This window comes from Solea solea, chromosome 10 (genome assembly GCF_958295425.1).
Source record: "Solea solea chromosome 10, fSolSol10.1, whole genome shotgun sequence".
NCBI classification, from domain to species: Eukaryota; Metazoa; Chordata; class Actinopteri; order Pleuronectiformes; family Soleidae; genus Solea; species Solea solea.
Window position 1 is genome coordinate 6740669 of NC_081143.1, and position 23237 is coordinate 6763905.

Here is a 23237-nt window from a genome sequence, read left to right on the forward strand (position 1 = left end):
ATCAACAACTCGTGTAAAACAGCTAGAGAAGGGGATTTGTTTTCTTTTCATAGACATCTCTTCATTAAGCTCCACAGTTAATTTCCGCTTTGAATATCCCAACAAAGCCAATGGATATACATTTTAAATTGGAGACACATGCAAATTCCACTTGGTTCTGAATGAATGCCTGAAAATACTCTATCACGGACAGAGCAATATTCCTGGAGCAGACAAACAATGGGAAATAACATCCTGCCGACGAGCAGCAGGAGGAATGAAAAAAGGATAAACATTGTGTCACACTGCAACACAGACAGCCCCGTTCCTCTGTGAAGAGGTTTGGTTTATTTTGCAGCAGTAAAACAGTGAGTACAGTGAGCGAGCCGCACACGAACGCTCGCCTCAGTCTGTCAGTTCAGACTGTGGATGGTACAGTAGGTGAGTCACCGCTTAAACTTCCTGTGCTTTGGAACCGCTAAAGTTTTCTGCTTTGAGAAGAAAAGGAGAGAGAGTTTGACACAAATAAAAGTTTTTCAGATATTCTGCAGCATCTGACTTTCCTTTGTAGATGTTCACTGACTCCGGCTGACAGCACATGAGTGGGAGAAAAAAATACATCATTGTTTGCGAATGAAACCTTCTTCAACAACATGTCATGGTTGGACCAATTAGGAAATCCACTGTTAATCCTACTTTTACTGTCATAACATAATTATGCTTAGTTGTGATGTGTCTTTCTGTCTAATTTCCTTTTGATTATTATGAGGTCTTCCTAAAGGAGGGCCACACAACAAGCCATTATGGTTTCCATGTTGCATTTGTTTCTCTTATGTGAAGACGTAATAATGAAACAATAAATAATTCACAGTCTGACATAGACGGAGCCAAACGTGGGGGAGAAAAACTCAAATGTTTTCACATTTCAACTCCAGACATTTTCTGGAATTTGTCATTCACATACGAAATTAACAAGAGTGGGAACGGTTCCAGAGCATTTAGGTGACGAGGAGGAGGCACAACAGTCGCATGCTGTGAATTTTCTTCAGACTGTCCCACTGCGTTCTCAAGTAATTTGACCAAGACGACAGAGTTTTATTGTCTCGTTCCACAGCCTATATAATCAGATGTTAAAAATCACACAGGGCCGACATCTCTGCCACAACAGGTCCAAAAATGGCCAGTTGCGTCAATGCCCTGTTGGAACCGTTTGCTTTTTTTTCCCCCACAGTGTAAGTTAAGAAATCATTCTATTTCCACATAAACAATTAATTGGATTAATTGGCACCGAGCTGAGTTTACAACACTGATTCAGTATCCAACCATGCAGCTCAAACAGCTCACCGTGTGTTGTTGGCTTCACGCTCGTTTGGTCAATGGCCATTTTGTGCATTGGCAGTGGGTTTTGCAGAGACAGCAATATGCGACCACGATGCCTGCCAGGTTTTCGATTCAGTATACTTAATTACTCGTTATTTAATGTATCCCCTCCCTTGCTGTTGGGCTGCTGCGCAAACTCTCACAGCATTTGTTTTGTGCAAATAAAGCACATGTAAAGCACTAGTTTTACCTCGGGAAGAGATTCCAATAACAATAATAACAATTACAGGAAACTGAGTGCTCTGACCACAGAATATATAGCAGGAAAAACCAACAGTGGGACGTTTGGACTAGTGGTCAAATCTGTGGCCCCTTCAGAAATAATCATCCGTGGCATCAAATTCCTAGAGATAATGTCTAATCAAATGAAGAGTGAACAGCCCGTCAGTCCACAATCAAAACATTCCTACAGTAATTAAAGTATGAATGGAAAAGTTTTCCTCCCAATCAATAAGTCTGCCAATTTGCCCACATTCGCTCCGGGCTTTTTGAACAGGAAATTGAAAGAGCTGCTAGTTAGACATGCATGTCTTCAGAGCTCGAACGGAAAGCAGCAAAATACGCCCCAGAGGCATGATTTAGAGGAACCACGTCATCGGCGCACGTTGGCTTTATTGGGATTCATGGATATTTCTGCAAAATACAATTAACCTCCGTTTGCCCTCACTTCCTTTTGATCATCTCACGTCATACTTCTCTTTAACATGTCGGGATTTAATGTGTCAAAAAGCCAATTATACACACATGGTAAATCCAGCTGTCAATCGAGAATATATGACATTAAAGCAGAGATGCTTGATTAGATTTCTGCTGCTGCTGCGTTATGTCCTCCTTTACACATAACAAGCCATAATTAATGGAACAACTTCAAAGATGAAGTTCCCTAAATGCATCTTTCCTCTCGTCTGGTTCTTTGTTCTTCAATTTAACATGAATCCCACGACAATTGCACACACATTAGAGTTTCAGCTTCACCACGAGAGCAGAGTTATCCTAAAACAACATCAGCTTGCAAGAAGCTCAGCGAGAGGAAATATGTAGTATCCGTGTACATCCTGGATAACAATATTCCATGCAGGGCTCTCCACTCTCCACCAGAAACATGATGGAAATCTATCCTGACCTCTAACATTTCTGCAGCCGGTAAAATGCTCATGTTAGGTGTGTGTTTAGCAAATCACCCCACTAAAGCCTCCAAATGATGACAGCGAGAATAAGTGTAGCTGCCAGTTAGGGTGTGCAGACCTGAGCTTGACAGAAGCCTCTCGGGTTTTCCCTCGGCAGCGCTCTGACCTGTCACGATTAAATCATGAGCGTTTTACCACCTTCACTGAGCAAGACATACACATCTTTTTCAATGTCGTCCAATTTCATCCACGGCGCATATACTAATTCAATCCGGGGTCAAGTGGCGTTTAGGAATGAATACACACACATGCATTTCCATCATCGAGCCTTAACAAGTGAAAACTTCATGTGGTCATTATCATTATTAGATAAAAGCTCATCGATAGAGGGAAAAGCCTGGAAATCATTAGTCTGAGCACTGCTGGGATGGACACAGGGCTTTCCCTTCCCCATGGCTTCAGACTGTGTCTGTAATTACTTTAGCGTTTCTCTGAGCTTCACTCTCCCCTGAACCTGCTTTGCTGCCCATGTGCTCGCTGTAGGTCAGTGAAATTATATCCGCTTCAAAAGTAGGCTATAGCTGGTGGAGGTCAGTACTGTCTATTACACTAAGCCTCTGTGATGAATTCATACAATAACATTAGAATCACTTTTACAACAAGACTGTATGATCGAGTTGTCAGTGTTGCTGAAACTAATGAAAACTTCCCTCACTGATTCTTTTGCTGATTATATTCCAAAACTGATCAATTTGTCCATTTTATGGACGTAACAATTGAATGGTTTCGTCCATAAAATGTAAAAAGATGAATTCTGTTTACTGTTATAGAAGTGCAAAAATAACAACAACACAAGACTGAGTGATGTGGGGGAATTATGTCTATGAAGTTAAGCTTCAGCTCAAAATTCCCCTTTAATGGATTTAAAAAGTGGAGCATCAACACATCACAAATATGAACTACTCTATATTCTGAATAACTTTAAGATGTGAATGTTCAGTGAAGTATAAACTCTGGGTCACATAAAAAAAAAATGTGAATAATGTGAAATAAAGTAATTCATCCACAGAAAATGAAAACATTGAACTTATTATTTAGGAACATGGTGACGCTGTTTTGTCAAAGTTGCTGTTGTCACTTTAGAACATTGTTACTCTGTGGAAACTCGTCCTCGTGAGTCCACTCACCTGCGTTCCTGAGCTTCTTGTTGCGGTACACGGAGAAGATGACCAGCAGGTTTCCCAGGATGTCGACGACGATGGTGAAGATGAGGAAGCAGCCCAGAGTAGTGGTGACCCACGGCGGGCGGCTGAGCACTGAGTCAGTGGAGTGAGTGGAGGAGCTGTTCAGTTCGGACCCATTTGTAACCATTGTACACGTTACAGTCGCTGGAAGTTTGAAAAACTGAGCCAAAATTCAAAGCGCCGTCACTCCCGGAGCGTCCTAACGCCTGGTGGTGGGAAACAACTACAACCGTCCGCGGAAATCATCTCCATCCTCCACGCGCTCCCCGCTCTTTCTTCTTCTTCCTCTTCTTCTTCTCCTCCTTCTCTTCTTCTTTCTTCTCCCTCCCTCCAAGCTGCCGTGGGTCAGCTCTGGTAGTCGTCTCCCCACTCTGCTGTCACTCGTACACCCGTGTGCCATTCACTTTATCGGTACGCATGTGTGACATGAAGCCGCAACTTCAAACCTTCCCCGCACGTGATCCAAACAGTCCAGGTTTGGTTTGTTTTGGTTTGGTTTCAGGATGAAAACGCTGACGCCTAGTGGCCAAGAGCAGGAAGCGCAGCTCAGCCGGCTGGAGAAGAGTGTCCCACTTCTTTCCCCATTAACCAGCTGCGCGTTCATTCATGGCTCCACCGCTGTCCCACTTTGATTTATTTCAGCCCATTCATGTTTATTTCTTTAAAGAATCATTCATGTTTATGTGCGTTTCTTTAAAACACCAAAACAACAGCATTCTCCAGAGTGTTAAACAGAGGAAGGAGCATGTTTTGGCATTGTGACCAAGAAAAAAGAAACACTTTTGTTTTAGTTTATCCCTTTAATAATTCAGCATTACATTTATATATATAAATATAATTTGGTTGTAACTCCTGTCTGTGTTAAATTACAACAAAAATCTAATCTAAAATGTATGATATTTTGCTGAGAAACATATTATTATTATTATTGTCTTTTGGAAAAATGAAGCACCTCCAAATGTACATATGAGCAATATGTATGGGGGCATCTTTATTTGGAGAATTATGAGAGCTGTTGTTTTCCCATCTTGAGATTGTTTAGGAGTATAATGCTCGTTGACCTCTGGATATCATGTTTTTGGTGTTTTGTTTGGATAACCTACTGCAGAAGAATCCTGTGTGGCAATAGATCCTCAATAAAATACAACACATCTTGTTATATCCAGTGAATTGATTTTACCCTCACCCACTCACTGGCTCCCAGTCCAACAAAGCATTCAGTTAAAATCCCTCTCCTGACCCACAAAGCCCTCCACAACCAGCAATCCCTGCCCCCATGTTATAATCATGTCATGTAGATTATTAGATTATACTAGATCATTTATTATTATTATCATTATTATTATTATTATTATTATTATTATTATTGTTGTTGTTGTTGTTGTTGTTATAATAATAATTATTATTATTGTTGTTATATACTAGAACTTGTGTTTGTGTGCCTGACAATAGAGGCAGGAGTTTCTATTTCCATGGTGTTATTGTTCATATTGTTCATGAATGATGTTCACAGTAAATGGGTCACCTCCCCTCCTCCCCTAAACAAACACACACATACATACACACACATACATACATCGGTTTCCATGACTTCAGAGGACATTGCATTGACTTACATGCATTTCATGGAGACTTACTCTAACCTTAACCATAGTTACTAGTGCCCTAACCCTAACCCTAACCTTAACCCAACATTAACCCTTAGAACACAGAGCATTTTGGCTGCTTTTTACTTTATTATGTTTAAACATACAGTACATAGAGAGGCTATAAGAACGTACAACATAGAGTGTCAACCTAGACAATCTGATGAAACATCTCTATAATTTTCACCAACTATATAAACACACCTGAGCAAAAAGTACTCAAAATGTTTAAAATCGGATTGAATTGGTGAAATTTTGGAAAATATGTAAAAGTTCGAAGGTCACATGGCTAATTTTTATGAACAAAAAGTCAAGAAAAACTATCTGTCTTTTTGTGACTTCTGCACAATTATTGCTACTTTATATCACTACTAATGGGTCAGATGGGTCAAAATGCAGATGGGTCAAAATGCAGAGGAATACTTTCCCTAAGGGGATTAATAAAATTAAACTTTAACTTTAACTTTAAAAATGGAATATAAAATGAATCATAACTTTGACTCAACAACACATAAGAAGATAAAAAAATTGTTTTTTCATTTTCTAAAGCCTGAATATGTGACCTATAAACACACACACCCCCAGGATGTCCCTAAAAGGAGTTTTGTATTATTATTTTGTATTATTCATATGGGTGTCGCATGAGCACTAAGGGTTAAAACATTTTTAAAACACCTTAAAATGTAGTCATTTATATTATGACTACATAATTGAGTTGATTTGTGTCCCCATAAGGAAAACAAGTCCCCATAATGTGACTGTGTAAACAGATTTAGGTCCCCACAACATAAGGAATACCAGGTACACACACACACACACACACACACACACACAGCTTTTGTTGCCCATTCATGAGCCGTCTCCGAAAATGACACTTTTTCATAACAACAAAGAAAAACCATTGGTTTGGGATTTGTGTGAAAAAGAAAACAACAAGAAAAGATAAAATGATGTTAATCATAATTTGTTTTTCAAAAGTGACAGACCGTCAGTCAATCACAACCTCAGCCACGCTGCACCTGTCACTACAGAATCTTTACATCACAACATACAGTTGCTCTCTGATAATTAAGGGATTGTCAAGAAATGTTATTTTTATCCATCTGAAAGACGAAATTTCACACAAGGAAACCCCCCCTCCCCCCTGTGTAATTGAGAAATAACCAGATGAACTGATAAGGAAAAACATAATTGCACTGGTTATGGGCTATTATCAAGGCAGGCAAATTCATTATTTCAGTATGGGGGGAATAAGTGCAGGCATTCATTTCTTTATGAACTAGTAATGCAGGTCAGTCAATGCCCTGAGAGGAGCAAGCATAAACTGACAGACCCACTGTCTTTATGATAACTTATTGATTTCTTAATCCTTGCATTTACATTAATCATTACTTTTCACTGGTCAAATTGTGTGTGTGTGTGTAAAGACTAACACCATATATGTACATAGCAGTCTTAGTATTCAAGACCATCATTTTGTTGTTGCGTGATAAATGTCACCACTTTGGAGTAAAAATGATAATAATTTAAAAAGCAAAACGGGTGTTTTTTTCACCTGATTTGTTTCAAATGTTTTTTATTATTATTTAAATGAATGAATATTTACAATAGTGAATGAGCTGGCTTCCCTGATATCTAAGGGTAGTGTGTTTCAACTGTAGTGGGGAACCTCCAAGAAACCAGCAGCGGACAATCACAGTGTTCTTTGTGGTACATAGCTAACAAGGGAGTTGGCGATGTAGCTTGGTCCGAGCCCATGAAGTGCTTTGGATACAAGGTGGAGGAGCCTGAAGTCGTCTCAGCTGACCGGTCCATCCAGAAATGAAATGAGTGGTTTCCAAGTCCTTTCAATGTCCTCTCGTCTGTCGTTAACGACGTAGCCAATCCTCTCCAAGAATCTCCACTCATAAAAAATGAGCAGAATATTTTTGGGACAGTTTCAACTTGGAAACAAGTAAAAACAATAGACTGGATATAACAAGAAACTCAATATCCCTGCACAGTTCAGTACAGACCATGCTCACGTTGCCAGAGACCAGACAGACATTTGTTTCTAAATTGAAAACTGGTGAAAAAAGGACTCCAGAACTCTATATAATCTAGGTTATAATGCATAGCTATGCAGTAAATCTGCATCAGCCTGTTCACCTTTCCCACATATTGGTGACACATCTGTAAAGATTGTATATAACGTTGAATAGTGTAACCGGTGCAAAACCCTAAACTGAAGACAATGTCTCGCATTCAGGGAAGAGAAGTTAACATAATTGGGGCCCTTGTCCCAAATGTCTTCACATAATGTCCATTCCCCGACTCTTTCTTGTTTCACCTGATTTGCCAGTGCAGTTTAATTAGATGACAAAGCCCCGATTTTACGCTGATGAGGCTGTCGCCCGTGTCCCTTCACTGTCCCTCACAGCAGAGGTTATTCAGTGACAGTGTCCCGAAACCTTCACTCATAAAAACCACGTGCTTTGTCTTCATTTATCATCAAATACAAACATCTCATTATAATAATAATATTTTTTTTGTGAACTGCATTCATGCAAAAATGTCTCTTCCCACACACACACACACATTAGGGATCACCACCTTCCATATCACTACAGGAGAGAGAGGAAGGAAGCAGCAGGGACTGATTATAAATAATGACAGCAGTTAGAAAGGCAGAGTGAATAAAGGACAAATCTGAATCTGTTCAGTCATTTTCTGTCTCATGTGATAACATACTTGCATACATACATACATACATACAGACTGAAGATGACCCTGACTGAGACACAGACGTCTGCATGGAGCAAACAGCGAAACCCTTTATTATTGTTTCACACTGTGAGGATTTAATCTGATGGATAATTTATAGTTCAGTCATTTCAGTTGTAGAGACGAGCAAAGAATATGTGAACAAGCCCCGAGGCGAGAAAAGAAAAGGCATCGGACAGAAAATGAGACATTTTGTGTTTGTTTTGAACGTGAAGACCACACACTGTCACATCGGAGTGAGGAGCAGGAGCAGCAGCAGTAGAACAGGAGACGGATGCACATTATGAGGCAGCGTCAAATTTAAGGCGAATGTAAATGACGCTGAACATTATCGTCTTTAGAAAAATTACCCTTTTTTTTTACTTTATGTGAAAAAGGACAGAGAAAAAGATGGAGGGAGGGTTTACAGTGAAACAGGTTAACAGTGTAGTGCAGCGTGGGAGGAGGCTGGAAAGAGGAAGGGTGAGAGGGGGAGAGAGGTGCTGTGTGTGGGGGAGGCAAAGGGCAGGTACACCCATGATGAAGGTGGTAGGGTTCTCCCCTTGGACACTGCCGCACACACACACACACACATTCCTTAGCCCTTAACCATCACAGCTAAGTGTCTGACCTTAACCCTTAATCTAACAAAAAACCACATTCTCAACCTCACCCTCAAACCAAGTCTTCACCTTGAAACAATGTCACCACAAGGTCCTCACAAAGATAGGTTTTCATGTTTTTTTGTACCTCAAAGATATAAATACAAGTACACATCACACACACACACACACCTGTCATTTGAGAGCTGTCAGCAAAATGAAAACGAGAGGAGTAATGTAATGAGTGCGGTCTCGACACGGCCCCAGCACGTCTCTGCCGCTTCACTGGTCATCACTACATCCCACAGAGAAACAAGAGTGTTTGCTTTTATCTCCTGTTATTCCCTCCTCCTCCTCCACCTCTTCCACCACTGGGTAGGTTGCCATGACAACAGCGGCGCTCCACCCAGGAAAGAGATGTGAATGCTGGGAGAAAGAGGATTATTGGGGTCAGTGGTCTCTGCATGCATGTGCGTGCCTCTCTCATGCACACACTTTTCTCACAGCTTGTGATGAAGCACTGACACAAAACAATCCAGCACCTGATTAGTGGACATGAACAGGGCCGGACGAATGATTTCCGTCTTCCTTTTTCTGTGTGTTTGATTCATTAACCTCCCCACAGAGTTAAACTGAGTGTTGACATACATTCATTTCACTTTGTCGCAGTTTTCTTCCACATTAACGCCACAGTGTCACATTGATTTATAATGGCGTATTTCCCGACTTTCCGCAGTGTTTGTGATATATTAGTACACGCGTTGTGTGGAGACTTTAAATTATAGCTGGAGGCAGCATTGATGGGAAACTAATCTTCCTGTCAAAAGCTCTGGATTACACTGCTTTCAAAGTAAATTGTTTTTTTTGTTTGCCCCAGTGCATGAATCGAGCACATGTATGCAGAGCAAATATCTTTTGTTTTACAAGTGTGACTGTTTTGCTTCAGGGGGGAAATGAGCAGTGTTACAAATGGCAGACGGAGTTGTGGATGTGTGTGTGTGTGTGTGTGTGTGTGTGGGGAAATCAGGAAGTTTGTCTCTGCATGTTCACAGTGACTGATTTGTGTTACTTCATCCAGTGAGAAGATCCCCAGAGTTAAATCCAGAGGTGGAAAGTAATGAATTACATTTACTCGTTACTGTAATCGACTAGGTTTTTGTAATTTTACTTAAGAATGTTCCTTTGGACGTACTGTACTTCACTAGGTTTTAAATCACATCCGTTACTGAGTAAAGCAAAATGTATTGCAAACTTTGACAGTGAATGATGACAGGTGAATTGTTTTTAATTAAGGTCCTTGAGTGAGTGAGTGAGTGAGAAAGCTAAAGAATTTGAGACCTTTGACCCATGTATTTTGTCAGCATTTTTACAATTGTAAAAATTTACATTACATGTCATTTTAGCAGACGCTTTTATCCAAAGCGACTTACAATAAGTGCATTTCAACACATGGGTACAAACAAGAACTAGTGTAAAGTTTAAAGGTAAATGTCTGCTGTACGTCCCCGTAGAGTCCAGGGGATGAGGGGAGTAACAATGTCAAACAAAACCTCAGCATATGTTAAAAGAAGAAAGGCAGAGACAACCGGAATGTAAAAAAAAAAGTTTATTTACAATGAATAAGCATAATTTAAACTTACAAGCGAGCAGCTCCAAAAGTAGCTGATGGGCCTACAAGAGAGGGAAAGACACCACTAACTTAAGCAGCCAGATCAAACCAAACTTAAACCACCAAAGTAAAAACAGACCCTTTCTCCACTGGAGAAAGTATCACACGTACTGTTGCTAACAACGTAAGAAAAAGGTTGAATGGAGAACACACACCACTCCAATGCTCACAAGCTCACAGGCTATCATCATGGCCCCAAAGAAAGGGAGAGAGCACCATCCCACAGCTTTTCATGTCCACAGCTTGATTGCTGAATTGGAGGCACCTGTGGAACAAGCAGACTGGGAAGCACACGGCACCCTGGCACGTAACATTTGCCTTTAATTAAAAACATGTGACATTTGTGTCCCCTCGTCTTTTTTGCACGACACAAGAAATAACTTTTAGAAAGTAACTTTTACTCTGAGTACATATTAAACAAGCTACTTTTTTACTTTAACTTGAGTACATATTTTAGACCGGGTCACACGGTGGTGTAGTGGTTAGCACTCTCGCCTTGCAGCGAGAAGACTCGGGTTCAAGCCCCGGTTGGAACAAGGGCCTTTCTGCATGGAGTTTCATGTTCTCCCCGTGTGTGCGTGGGTTCTCTCCGGGTTCTCCGGCTTCCTCCCACAGTCCAACAACATGCAATGTGGGGATTAGGTAAATTGGACACTTTTGGACAAATTTGTTTTGGAAAACAGGACCATGACATAAAAACATAATAAATAGATAAAGATAAACCATACTGTACATGCGATGCATGTAGTGCATAAAAAAATACATACTTACATCCACGCATACACCCCCCCATTTATACACACATACAGACAGCACAGTCACCTTTGTTGTCCTTCCTCCCCCCTTTGTGAGGACAGTTTGACCTTGTGAGGACAGTTTGACCTTGTGAGGACAGTTTGACCTTGTGAGGACAGTTTGACCTTGTGAGGACATTCTGCCTGGTCCAAACAACTTTAATGGGCCTTTTGATGATGAAGATTTAGGTTTAGGGTTAAGGTTAAGGGTGAGGCGTTATAAGCATGATTATGAGTAAATGGTAAATGGTCTGTATTTATTTATTTATTTATACCACTTTCTCTAGTCTTGATGAAAAAGCTGCTTCACCCATTCACACAGTGCGTGCATCTATGTGCTGTACTCCCCTTTCATACCCATTCACACGCTGTCTTGCCCAAGGACACATTGGCATGTAGACTACCAGAGCTGGGAGTTGAACTCAGCTACCGTGGCCCCACAAAGAACACAACACCAGCGCGTGTGTGTGTGTGTGTGTTAATCTCCAGATGATCTGATCAAAGTTAAAGGTCAACACAAGAATGGTCGAAAAATACATTTTTTAGACCAGATTTCTCAGCTCACAAAATGATTCCTCATGATAAGTGACATTAAGTCACCATGAAATGACATCATACATCATTTTTTTTTTTTTTTAAAGGTACATCTTTTAGGACCCAACCTAATTATATGGTCATCATCATAGATAACATACATAAATCATGTCATATATGGAATAGCATTACTTTAAACCATAGTGCTTTAAAAAAACTAAAAACCTGAATCTGGTTGTGTAGTCGAATTCTAACTTACTTAACATTTCATCCCAGTCTATCCTCGTCTGTCTGAGTTATGCTGCTCACAAACAGACAAACAAGGATGAAAAAAAACAAAAACATAACCTCATTGATGGAGGTCATTAATCTTGGCTGCGTTCCATTCAGCTTGCTCACTTCCAGCTGCACTGAACTGAACAGAGCTGTGGTTAATGTTTAAATATGTCTTATTACTGTTCAAATTTCAAACGTAACACGCAAAATCTGGTGTTTATGTGTCACGACTCATTTTAAATAGTTAAAAGTAGCGCCTGTGATTGTCCTGCGCAGACACGTCAAAACGCAAGACGGCTGTTTTCCAGGTTACGTAACTGAAGCTTAAACTGTTGCTTTGAACATTGAACATTTTGATGTTAATGTCTCACTTGGCTGCAGTTAAACGCAGGTAAACTTCAGTAGTGAAGCAGCGCGGGGCCAGATTCATCTAAATCAGGGTCACTGACGTGCAAAAATAAGAGTTAAACAAAATGTCCTTCGCTGGCTGTATACTATTAGTGATGAAGTACAAACAACATAAATACAAGAGAGAGAAAGAAGGAGAAAAACACTGAAAATACAACAACAAATCTATGAGTGAGTCCTCCTCCCTCCTAAAATCAAGCTGCTGAAGTAACTGAAGCGCTGAAGTGAACATGAACAAGTGTCTTTGTTCTATCTCATAAGTGGTGGGTTGATGATGATGGTTAATTTCAGACTTTTCTCTCGATATTGAGGGGTAACAGCAACACTTAAGCACTTACTCACCTCCTACAACTCTCTGAGAAACTTGTCGTGGATATTTGAGGTGTTCAGTATTTGCATAATTGTCAGAAGAGCACAGGTTTGAATTGTGCAAACAGTAATCCTGCTGTCAACATAAGCTCTGGATTTTACTGAGTCTCCGATCCCGTTGGTGTCTGCACTGCCTAAAACAAAATGACATGGTCCAACACCTGCCGACATAAATCTGTTCCTCAAGCCGTTCACAGGAATCTAAACAATTGGATTTAGCTCTAAAACTCTCTCCCACTGACCCTCCATCCATCCATCCATCCATCCATCCATCCGTCTGTCATCTTAAGATCTCCGGATGTCACGTGACTCAGTTTGTTTACACCGCCATGTTGGCAGGAAAAGATCAAGCAATACATCGCAGAAGCTGACAGGCTGAATTAATCTGACCCTTATCATGTCTGTGAGTATGTAAACAGACCAGAACATGTTTGGATTCTGTATCCGTTGCCTTGTCTATGCTTGCTTTGACTATTTGGACACTCCCCCACATGGTAGAACATTCAATCCCCATCCTCTGTTACCTGACTCTCCTGTGAAGATCTATTTCATTTTTTTGGTGGTTGCCTTTAAATGTGTTTGAAATCCCACTTTTCTGACTTAAATCATGTGAGGGAATGACTTCATCTGTCACTGTCCAACCATTCCAACCTCCCTCTGCTTTCCACCAGCAGCCACATGCAGCCATCTTGTGGTCGACATGGTGTACTGCAGCCTCTCAGCTGAAACCCAACAACCACAACACCTCCACTTCCACAGAACCTCTCTCGTGATTACGTAACATGAATAATGCATTCATTGCTGCGGAAGTCTTAATTCATTTAGTGGCTAAACACCTGGTGCCATTTCCACACTTAATTGGATCCATCAAGCGTGACATGGCGCAGCACGAGTGGTTGCATTCCGAGGCGGTTTGATGATCCGCCAGTGCTCGAGTTAAGGCTGTTTGAACCCTGAGTGCTGATTCTGAAAATGTTAAATCAACTGATGAAGAATTTTCCATTACCACCCTGAACACTAATGGACTTTTGGAATAATGATAAATGTGTAGTTTGAGTCTGAACTCATCAAACTCTTCTAAAATACCAAATACAACTCAGCTTCAGTTCAGTTTATTAAAAGACTCAAGGTCCAAATAATTAAAACTACCAAAAAAAAATACAAGAATAAAAAAAAAAAGCATGAAAAAAAAAGCAAAATGCCAATCGTGAGGCTTCAAAACACAAACCAATGGGTGACGTCACAAAATATCCTTTTATTGAGGTCATAACACATATAAATACTCATCTAACACAGAGGTAGGACATGAAGTATGCATGCACACCAACACGTGGCACTGTGGGCTTGTAAGATAAGAATCTGTGATAGTTTATTAGTGACATTTATAACTGCAGAGCTATAATGTGAGTAATAATAAAGCATAATAAAGGACCTTTGTAAAAACCGCCAGTTAAAAGTTCTTCCAAGACAATAAACTATTCATGTGTGGCGTCTGCAGCTCTTTTGCTTCTCACAGCTGCGTGTTTTCTATTTGAAAATGTAGGTGACTCCCAAGAGACCTTCGAGCCCTTTTTGTCATATTAAACAGCAAACATATGCTCTTGCTTTTTAAACCCATGATTAAAACGCTTCCTTGGATCATCGGAGACATGTTTCTCATAAAATGCATCATTTTTCATATCCCCAAAACTGTTCCCCTGTTGATTTGAACACTGGTGAATACATTCATCTCACCTTAGATGAGAGCTTCTGTTCTCACACAAGGTCAAAGGGTCACTCCGTTTTCAACAGAGCCCTCGAGGAAGAACCGTCCATCCAGAGTGGAATCATGAGCAGGTCAGCACAAAGCAGAGAGCCAGAACGTGAAGAGAGACAGAGTGCAGACTGACGGAGCCTGAAGGTACTGTATCAGAGTCGTGTTGATTTTAGCAGCCTCATGTCAAACAACAAGGGTTTATTGATAGAGACACCTGGAGGGAGGTGCTATGAAAGTGTTAGGCTCCTCAAAGGCCATGTGATGAAGAGTTCACGACTTTAACTCTTAACTTTGTATTATTTTTTTGGAAAGAAAAGTTAACATAAATTGAAAAGTTTGTTTAAAAAAACAAACCCCAGAAACAATACGAAAATGATGTGACGTGTGTATGGGCCAATCTTTTTATTCCACACTGCCTCGTGGTGTCCTATTTGTTCGATGTTAAAACACAATTAAACCTTTTGGGCCACGTGGTGACATAGTGGCTCGCACTGTTGCAGCAAAAAGACCCGCGTTTGTGACTCGGCCCTGACGAAGGCCTTTCTGTTTCCCCGCGTGTGAGTGTGTGTGTGGTTTTCTCCAGGTTTTTTTCCACTTTTGAGCCGTTTCATGTACAGAAATAAAAAAACTATTAGGTATCAAGTATTAGGTCTTTTTTTTTTTTTTTAGCATATTCTTTTAACTTGTTAAAATGAACTTGTTGGGCCAGACTCTGGCAGTTTGAGTCACTGACTATCACTTAGTGAAGACTATATATATAGATATATACATATATCTATATATCTATATGTATATATATGTATATATAATTGATTATTGTGTATGGTTTTCAAAACCTGAGAACAAGACTTTTATGGACTTTACGGTATGTAAACGGAGAGGAACAACATATGTGAAGGCCACTGTAGGTCCTGACGTGCTTAGAAAAGGAAAGGGTGAGTAGAGGACTCCTTCCTTTGTTGCAATTGGGCCGTCTCACCATTAGATGTCACTAAATCTTACACAGTGGACCTGTGCGTAAGTTGGGTGTTCAATTATGAGGCAACACATTTGCATAGTGATCCATTAAATGAGAAAAATATTACAAGTTAAGGTTCATTTTGCTGAATCTTTTCTAACCGTCTAACACACGTATATACATATGTGTACGTGCACATTTTTTGATTCATCTAAATTCCCATTGCAATAAACACCAACAACATATCGTCAACATGTTTACTGTTACATCAGAGAGAACATGATCATATTTGTGAAAAGTACATGACAAATCCCCTCTTGTAAAAACATTTCTGACTTATTCGGTACCATAAAGACTCACTGTGGCACTATTGCCATAAAATGACTACTTAGTATCTCACTTTGGGTTTAGTCATAAGCATATTTTGGAAATAAATGCACACAAAGACAGCGTCCATATTTTTTAGGAATAATTTATTGCCAGTAGGAAAGCATGAGCTTGTGGCAGTATTCAATAAAAACCTTAAACAAGACCATAGCATTGCTCACACACATGGACACCTGAAAAAGTCACGTGTCCATGGATTAACGCTGCACTATAAATATATTGGGTCCCATTTTCTTGGTGGAAAAATAAAGAGGTTCCAAAGTCAAAATTTACAAACAAACATAAAAAATAAAACAACAAACACAATAATATGCAGTCGTTCACTGAAGACCCTTTTTTCTTCTCTTTTTTTTGTGAATGAGCAGGAGACGATAAACTTTTACGCTGAGTACGCTGTGCGGGGAAAGCCACGCTCTTCTCTCTGTTTTTTTTTTTTTTTTAACATTTCATTTATTTTTTGTGAATGTAAGCACAGTAAGGCCGATAATGTCACACCATTTAACTTTCTTTTTTATGTTTTGAAAATAAAAGCATAGAATATCTACAAAACCTATTAAACTTTGAAATCAAAACTGTACATTTAAATTTACAATGACAATGAGGACTTGTATAAAAACATTTTGCTTGGTTTTTATTCATAGAAACAAAGATATTGTGGTGAAATACTCTTTTTTTCTTTTCATGATGTTTTTTTTTTGTTTTTCTCTTGTACATTGAAATGATCCTTCAGACAATCTACTTCCTGTGTGAGATGACAGTCACTTAAAGCAACAGCACCACCAGCTGGGAGGCTCAGGAGTTGGGCTGAGGAGATGCAAACATGCTACAGAGTCTCTTCTGTAATATCTTCAGATGTTCTCAGTCGACTGGCCTTCGCCGTCAGTGTGTTTTCACTCAATTCACTGCATGCGTACGCGTTGTGTTTAGTGTGTCCACATACTGTGCGCATTCCGTGTGTGAGGGGGCTACCAGAAGGTGTAGCTGTGGTTTCAGGCACTTTTGTTTGGATCCAGTGTCAGACTTCAGTGTGCTGCTGGGAGTCCAGCCCTGGGATGGCCAGCCGCTCAAAGTGGCCCTCGTCGCCGCTTTCGTAGTCGCTTATCATCACCTCGGACTCCTCGCAGCACGCCGACATGTCCGAGCAAGAGGCTGTGGACGTGTACAGAGACAGGGACATGTTGTCCAGAGCTGAAGAGTCAAAGTCCAGACTACAACCCAAAGCGTAGCCTCCTCTGTAGCCACCGGTGCCCAGGGTCGACGCTGGGGTGGTGTTGGCTGAGGTGGAGGTCGCCCCTTGGCCTTCGGTTTCACCGCCGTCACTTGGGTAGGAGTGCTGCGGCAGGTACTGGTTAAGGCTGTAGAGCTGGGGCAGGGCCGGGCGCTGTCGGACCCTGCCCGAGCCGCCTGGGCTAGACGGGGTTGGGTCTAAGTCTCTGCCCTGGGGCCCCAGTGTGTCGCAGCGGTCGGCATACTCTGGCAGAGGCGGCGGCGGCAGGTCGTCATTGGCAGTGAAATCCTCTGGCGGCGGAGGGAAATCGCTCTCAATGTCGAAGCCGCCGGGATAGTAGTCGGTGTCAATGGCACTCGGGTCACTGTACAGAGGGGCAGGCGACTCCACAACCTCATACTGTGGAAACTCCTGGATTCCAGGAAGTTGAACACTTGGCATCCAATCAGACGTGTCCCAGTGATATCCTGTTGGAGAAGAAACAAAGCAGACGTCAGCGTCACATCTGGTCATCGGTGCTGACCAAGTGTCATAATGTTAATGTTAAAGGCCCACACCATGCAACAGGAACACAGCACAATGTCACACCAACACCACAGGTCTGGGATCATTTATATTGTCATAAAAGCTATGTTCAGTTTGACAGAGAGTTGCCCTCCGCATCCCATTATTGTTATAAAGCTTAACCGTGAGACTTTAAATCAAATCTATCATTATTATGCATCACCTACATATTATGACTACTGGAGATTCACTATTTCACTATTCTTCCCCTTCACCACTTCAAATATAAATACAAAACACAAAAGTAAAAGAATAAATTCCAGTATTTCTACAAACAATCTTAACTGCACTAACACAGACCCACAAGCACAGATGATTGTGAATATTTTCAGTTAGTTATTTAACAAAATTGTCGTCACACAACACTTTTTTCCCCCCCTAATGTTATCATCACACCAAAGGCACGCATGCAAATGTTTTGGGGGTAATAATAAATCTTACAGAAGGAAGCTGTAACGACTTATGGGACCACTGTTGCATAAAGTGCTCAGTGTCGCGGCAGCTTTTGCTCACTGAGGAGGTCTATAACCTGCACGTCATTAAGCTCTGGGGGTGTTAGTGATTAAGAGTTAGAGGGTGGGAGTCGGGGGAACACCAGTGTATGTCAGTCAAACAAAGATGAATAAAACAGTCACCTCTTGGGTTCTTGAGATCATGAGCCAAAAAAGACTCTTTACATGAGGCAAGAAGGAGAAGAAAGAGAGAGAACAAGTCACATTAGAACCTGAGAGATGGGAACAATGGTCTGAGAGGCACACATGAAATGAGGGGGATGAAACACTAAAAAAAGACAAAATGATAGATAAAGGTACAGAGAGAGTGGCTGGGTTAATTAATGAAAAGCAAGGTTTGCCATTTTCTTAAACTGACTCATGGGTTGACAAAGTGTTGAGGCTTGAGGGGCGACACTTTAATTTCTTGTTTAATACAATTTTGAATTGTCAGATTGATATGTAAGGGCTCACATCGAGGTTGGACTGGGGGGTTCGTCAGTGTAAGATAATGGCAGCTCTGCGACCAACAATTCACATCCCAACACCAAGGACACAGACTACCGGCAGATGGAAGCAATAAAAGAGTACCTTCTCCTTCCACCGTGTCAATAACACAGTTGACAAGGTGGATTACTGTCACTATGGAGGCTTGTGAGAGGTAAGGGGAGGGGAGAGTGGGTGGAAGAGACCAAGCATTAGTTCAAAATGCTCTAAGAATAATAATAATTAAAAAAAAGAAAATAAAAACACGGAGTGGATTTCATGGTGGTGGGAATATGACGAGAGACACTTCAGACAAACTCTGCTCTCCATGTTGCCAGACACTTTTTTTTCTCTCACATTGGCATTAAATGTGCGGGGGTTTTCATGGCTGGGCACAACACAATGGTGGAAGTCTGTTTTTGTTGTGCAATAATATCAACACACAACTACAACATACTGGATGCTACGAGGTGCCACTGACGGTACAGATGGAAGAATCAGTGAAATTCCCTGGAGATTTACCACAAAGGGACGTAAACAATTAGCTGTTCAGAACATTTCTAATTCATTTTAGGGTTCTTTTAGGGTTTTTTTTTTAGGGTGCTGGTGCAGGATTTGATGACTTATGAGCGGCACAACCCCACATCATGGCATAACCAGTGATGACGCACGGAGATGAGAACACGGGAGAGGAAAATGGGGGGGAACATAAGAAAACGTGTGTATATACCCGTGCAATGTTTTCCTTTAAACATCTGTTTGTGGCTATGGCATGAAGAAACAGAACAGAGAACACACAAAACAAATAACAACATGTTTGTAAATTAAAAAAAAAACAAAAAACAAAAACACAGATGTCTGTCCAAGCCAATGACCTTCGGGACATAACTGCTGTGTGAGTAAGTCATCAAACAGTGACACCAGCTGAATGGAGAGCGGGGTCTGAATGCTGATTTGTACGTATTCGTTTATAATCCCAGGAGAATTACACGGTACATGTTGTCGATTGCTTCCGTCTGTACAGGCAAGTGACTGGGGGGACTTACAGGCTGGAGCCTCCCTATTTAAAACCTTGTTCTGGACCTGTGGACTGATTTGATCCATATGGGAGCTGAAGCCCCGCAGCAAAAGGAAAGAGAGAAGAACATGTGACCCAGAGTAACCATTCTGAGCATGCAAAGACGGGAGTTTTAGCGTTGGAATCAACATTTCTCATCGAAGGAGGTAAGTGCAGAACAAAGAAGAAGAAAAAAAAAACAGTGGTAAGTCACCACATGCAAAAATGACAAGGTCTACGTGTACTTTACAACTATGCAGTTATTAATGTTCTTCATTCAAGAGGAGGGAATGGAGTGGCCACGCTGAATGGCAGCTTACCGTTGTCATCGCAGGACTCGGACTGGAAGGAGCTGAGAGACTGCACCTCAGACATGCTGCCCCTGGTGTTATAGGGGTGACAGGCACTGTCCTCCACAGGCTTCTTGCACGGGTCTAAGTCTACCACTTTAGCTGGTAAAGGAAACACAGATTAATTGTTAAATGAAATGTCCTGGAGCTCATAAACACGGCTACAGACTTATTGCTTTGAATTGTGTGAAGCTTCTGTTTGGCAATTTTATGGTTCAGCAAAAACAAAATAGATCAAATCAGAGCGGCAGTGTTGTGGTAATTACTCAGAGGTCCACAGGGGGCAATAGAGGTCCCGCACTGGAATTTAAATGTAACAGATGAGCCGAAGTACAACCACAGTCATTCTCGGAAATGCACTCGGGCAGTGCTTGATTTTCAGGGTGTATCATTTCTCAAGAATGTCCTACCATTTACCGTTTCCTGGAGGGTAACTGCATATTTCCTAGAATTTCATGAAGTATTATCACGACATGGTTCAGCGGAAAGCAATCATTCTGAACTGTCCTCCGGTGTCAGGGATCACTTATCTTAAAATATGTGCATCAACAAAAGCATGAATGAATTGCAGGGTCAGAACAAAAGGTTATGCGGAACTAAGTCTTTTCCTCCTAACTGTCGGCCAGCAGTGACACACGGGAGAAATAAAACACGGAAGCAAAACTTACTGTCATAGTCATAGTCCCAGTTCGGCTTCTGGATGGAGTCGCTGTCTGAGACTGAGTTGGAGGGAGGGGGTGGCGGCAGATTGGGTGCAACGCTGCACACGGCCACCGTCTTGCGGTGACCGTGCACAGAGTCTGGGTTGAAGGTGGTGAACTCTGGGTGCTCTGGGATGGCCGAGCCCTCAAATGAGTTCCTGTCCAGGTTGTTCCGCGAGTCACTTGGAATGCTGGGAGTGTAGGAGATGGGCCGCACGGGGACCTGAGGCGGGATGTCAGAGTAGATGTTCTTGTTGAGTTTGGCGTCAAAGTACGGCCTCTGGAGGAAGGAGTGGGGCACGCCTGAACCTCCCAGGTGCTTGTCGTCGTTGGCGGTCTTTGACTTGCGGCGACAGGCCTTTTTGCGGATGATGATGAAGAGGAGGACCAGGATGAAGATGCTTGCGACGAACACCACGATGCCAATCACTTCCTCCAGGCCGATGTTCCAAGAGGTGGAGACAAATTCATTGCGGACCTCGGTGCGGAGTTCACATATCTGCCCAGAGAAACCCACTGAGCAGTTACACTTATAGGAGCCATATGTGTTCTGGCACTGGCCGGCGTTGGTGCAAGGGTTGTTCATGCACTCATCAAGGTCACTCAGGCACCTGGAGAGTATATGAGGTTCACATGAGCAATTTCGGAAGGTGAAATACTGCTTGTTACAAACTACTTAAGTTGCAAATGTTAAATCACACATTGAGTTTAGAAATTTGAACTGAAAACTGACGAACCTGTCGCCCTGGAACCCTGCTTCGCACTCACACACTGGACCGTCCAGACTGTCAATACACTTCCCACTGTTTTTACAGGGGTTGTCTCTGCAGTATGGACCCAACTGGCACCTGAATTCAAAACAACTTTTTGTCAGTAACCTCAAGAGATGTGTAATACAATGTGAAATGTTCTCCCTTGACAGGATACGTTTGTAATACCTCTGTCCAGAGTACTGCCCTCTGCACTGGCAATAGAAGTCATCAGCACGAGGGACACAGGTGCCTCCATACAGGCAGGGGTTGGAAGCGCAAGGGCTTATGCCAACCTCACAGTGGGTGCCCATGAATGAGGCGGGGCACTTACAGAAATAACCTGCGGGATCACAAAGGAATATGTGTTCTGAATATGTGTCCATTTCTGTGTTGGTTAAAGCAATCTAAGGTCATTGAATATATTGAGATCAGAGGACATCAAAAAGACAGTGACTTTCAATTTTCTGTAATTTCAGAACAGGGAGGCAGATGTTTGGACTTTGCTGTTGTTATTTTCACACCATGAAGATGTTTTAGAAAAACACCGGGGATGTGAGAGGGATTGTGCCCTCTGGTTTTTAATGCTAAAGGAATGAGTCAAGGAACACAGTCACAGAAAAGAAACTATTGCTGATTTTCAGTTCGAGGCAGTGATAAAGGGGAGTTAGAACTCAAAATGTCTCTTAATCTCCTCCAGAACAGCAGTACAGAGTACAAAATGAGAAACTGGAAATTCAAGTTAAGCAGCTTTAAGATAAATCTGAGTGCAATGAGCTGAGCAGGACATTATGTACCTCCATTAGGCAGCGAGGTGCAGCTCCCTCCGTTGGTGCAGGGATTGCTGGAACAACTCTCAGCAGGTGCAAGTGCACAGCCTGGGGCCACATCCATGATGTCCTCCAGCACAGCGTGGGCGCGGTGGGCTTTGGTGTTGAGAGGCAGCTCCAGGCCATTCAGGCTGATGGCCTCCATGCAGCCACGGAACCCGTTGGTGACGGGCAGGCTGCGACCGTGGCGGGAGGAGGCATGCTGGCGTACGTGACCGCCAAAGTAAATGCTGTTGTCGAGGTTGAGGGTACGCAGGGTCCCCGGGGCCGTGCCTGAGGCGGCATGCACTCGGTCCAATACCAGCTTAGCGTAGTTACCGTCTACTTCCAGTGAAACTGTGTGCCACTCCCCGTCGTTAACCTGAGCGCTGTGGACTGACACCAGGCCAGGGCCACTGCCACAGTCAAACTTGTACTGCAGGCGGCCGTTCACAATCTATTTTTAAAACACAGTAAGAACACAGTAGATCAGACTTGATTAACATTTCACTGGACAGCGGTTTGAATGTAACAGGCATTTGTTTATATTAACAAGTTAAATTCATTCTTAATCAAACCCTTAACTATCTGGTAGAAATCAGTCATGGCACAAAGAAAATGAAAACAGGAACTTAATACAACCATATACCTTCTATTCACACCTCTGAAATAAACATACACACTCTAGATTTAAAAGCCTTATATGGCATCAGATAAAGTCTGATAAGCAGAAGAAAAAGCCTGTGAGCCAGCCAGGTTTCAGGTCTACAGTCTGGCATGCAGACTGCTGTACCAGACAGACTCTAAAAGGAATCTGTGGAAAACTGCTTACTGCTTTCCTCCCAGTACCAAAATAGCTCTTGTGTGTGATTTTGTCAACCCACCACCACATTCCCATAGTCCCTCAAGTGAAAGAAGGTTAAAAATGGCT

At 41.9% G+C, this 23237-nt stretch overlaps 2 protein-coding genes across 10 annotated transcripts in view; both read right to left on the reverse strand.

Annotated features, from left to right (window-relative positions):
• The window catches only part of mtnr1aa (melatonin receptor 1A a), a 40831-nt gene extending 36668 nt beyond the window's left edge, over positions 1-4163 (reverse strand). Inside the window, exon 1 of the mRNA XM_058641329.1 lies at positions 3674-4163. Coding sequence (XP_058497312.1) covers positions 3674-3857 — 184 coding nt within the window. The 5' untranslated portion in view covers positions 3858-4163. The remainder of the gene's footprint in view (positions 1-3673) is intronic.
• An 11564-nt stretch (positions 4164-15727) lies between these two features.
• The window catches only part of fat1a (FAT atypical cadherin 1a), a 66850-nt gene continuing 59340 nt past the window's right edge, over positions 15728-23237 (reverse strand). For 3 of the 9 annotated variants that reach the window (XM_058640681.1, XM_058640684.1, XM_058640679.1), the window contains 8 exons: positions 22295-22763; positions 21687-21840; positions 21486-21596; positions 20716-21359; positions 20018-20149; positions 18746-18805; positions 18299-18334; positions 15728-17566 (listed from right to left, as the gene is read on the reverse strand). In XM_058640681.1, coding sequence (XP_058496664.1) covers positions 16887-17566; positions 18299-18334; positions 18746-18805; positions 20018-20149; positions 20716-21359; positions 21486-21596; positions 21687-21840; positions 22295-22763 — 2286 coding nt within the window. In that variant the 3' untranslated portion in view covers positions 15728-16886. Of the gene's footprint in view, positions 17567-18298; positions 18335-18745; positions 18806-19686; positions 19752-20017; positions 20150-20715; positions 21360-21485; positions 21597-21686; positions 21841-22294; positions 22764-23237 lie in introns of those variants that run through there. The other 6 variants (XM_058640686.1, XM_058640685.1, XR_009241469.1 and 3 more) reach the window with 5 other exon arrangements.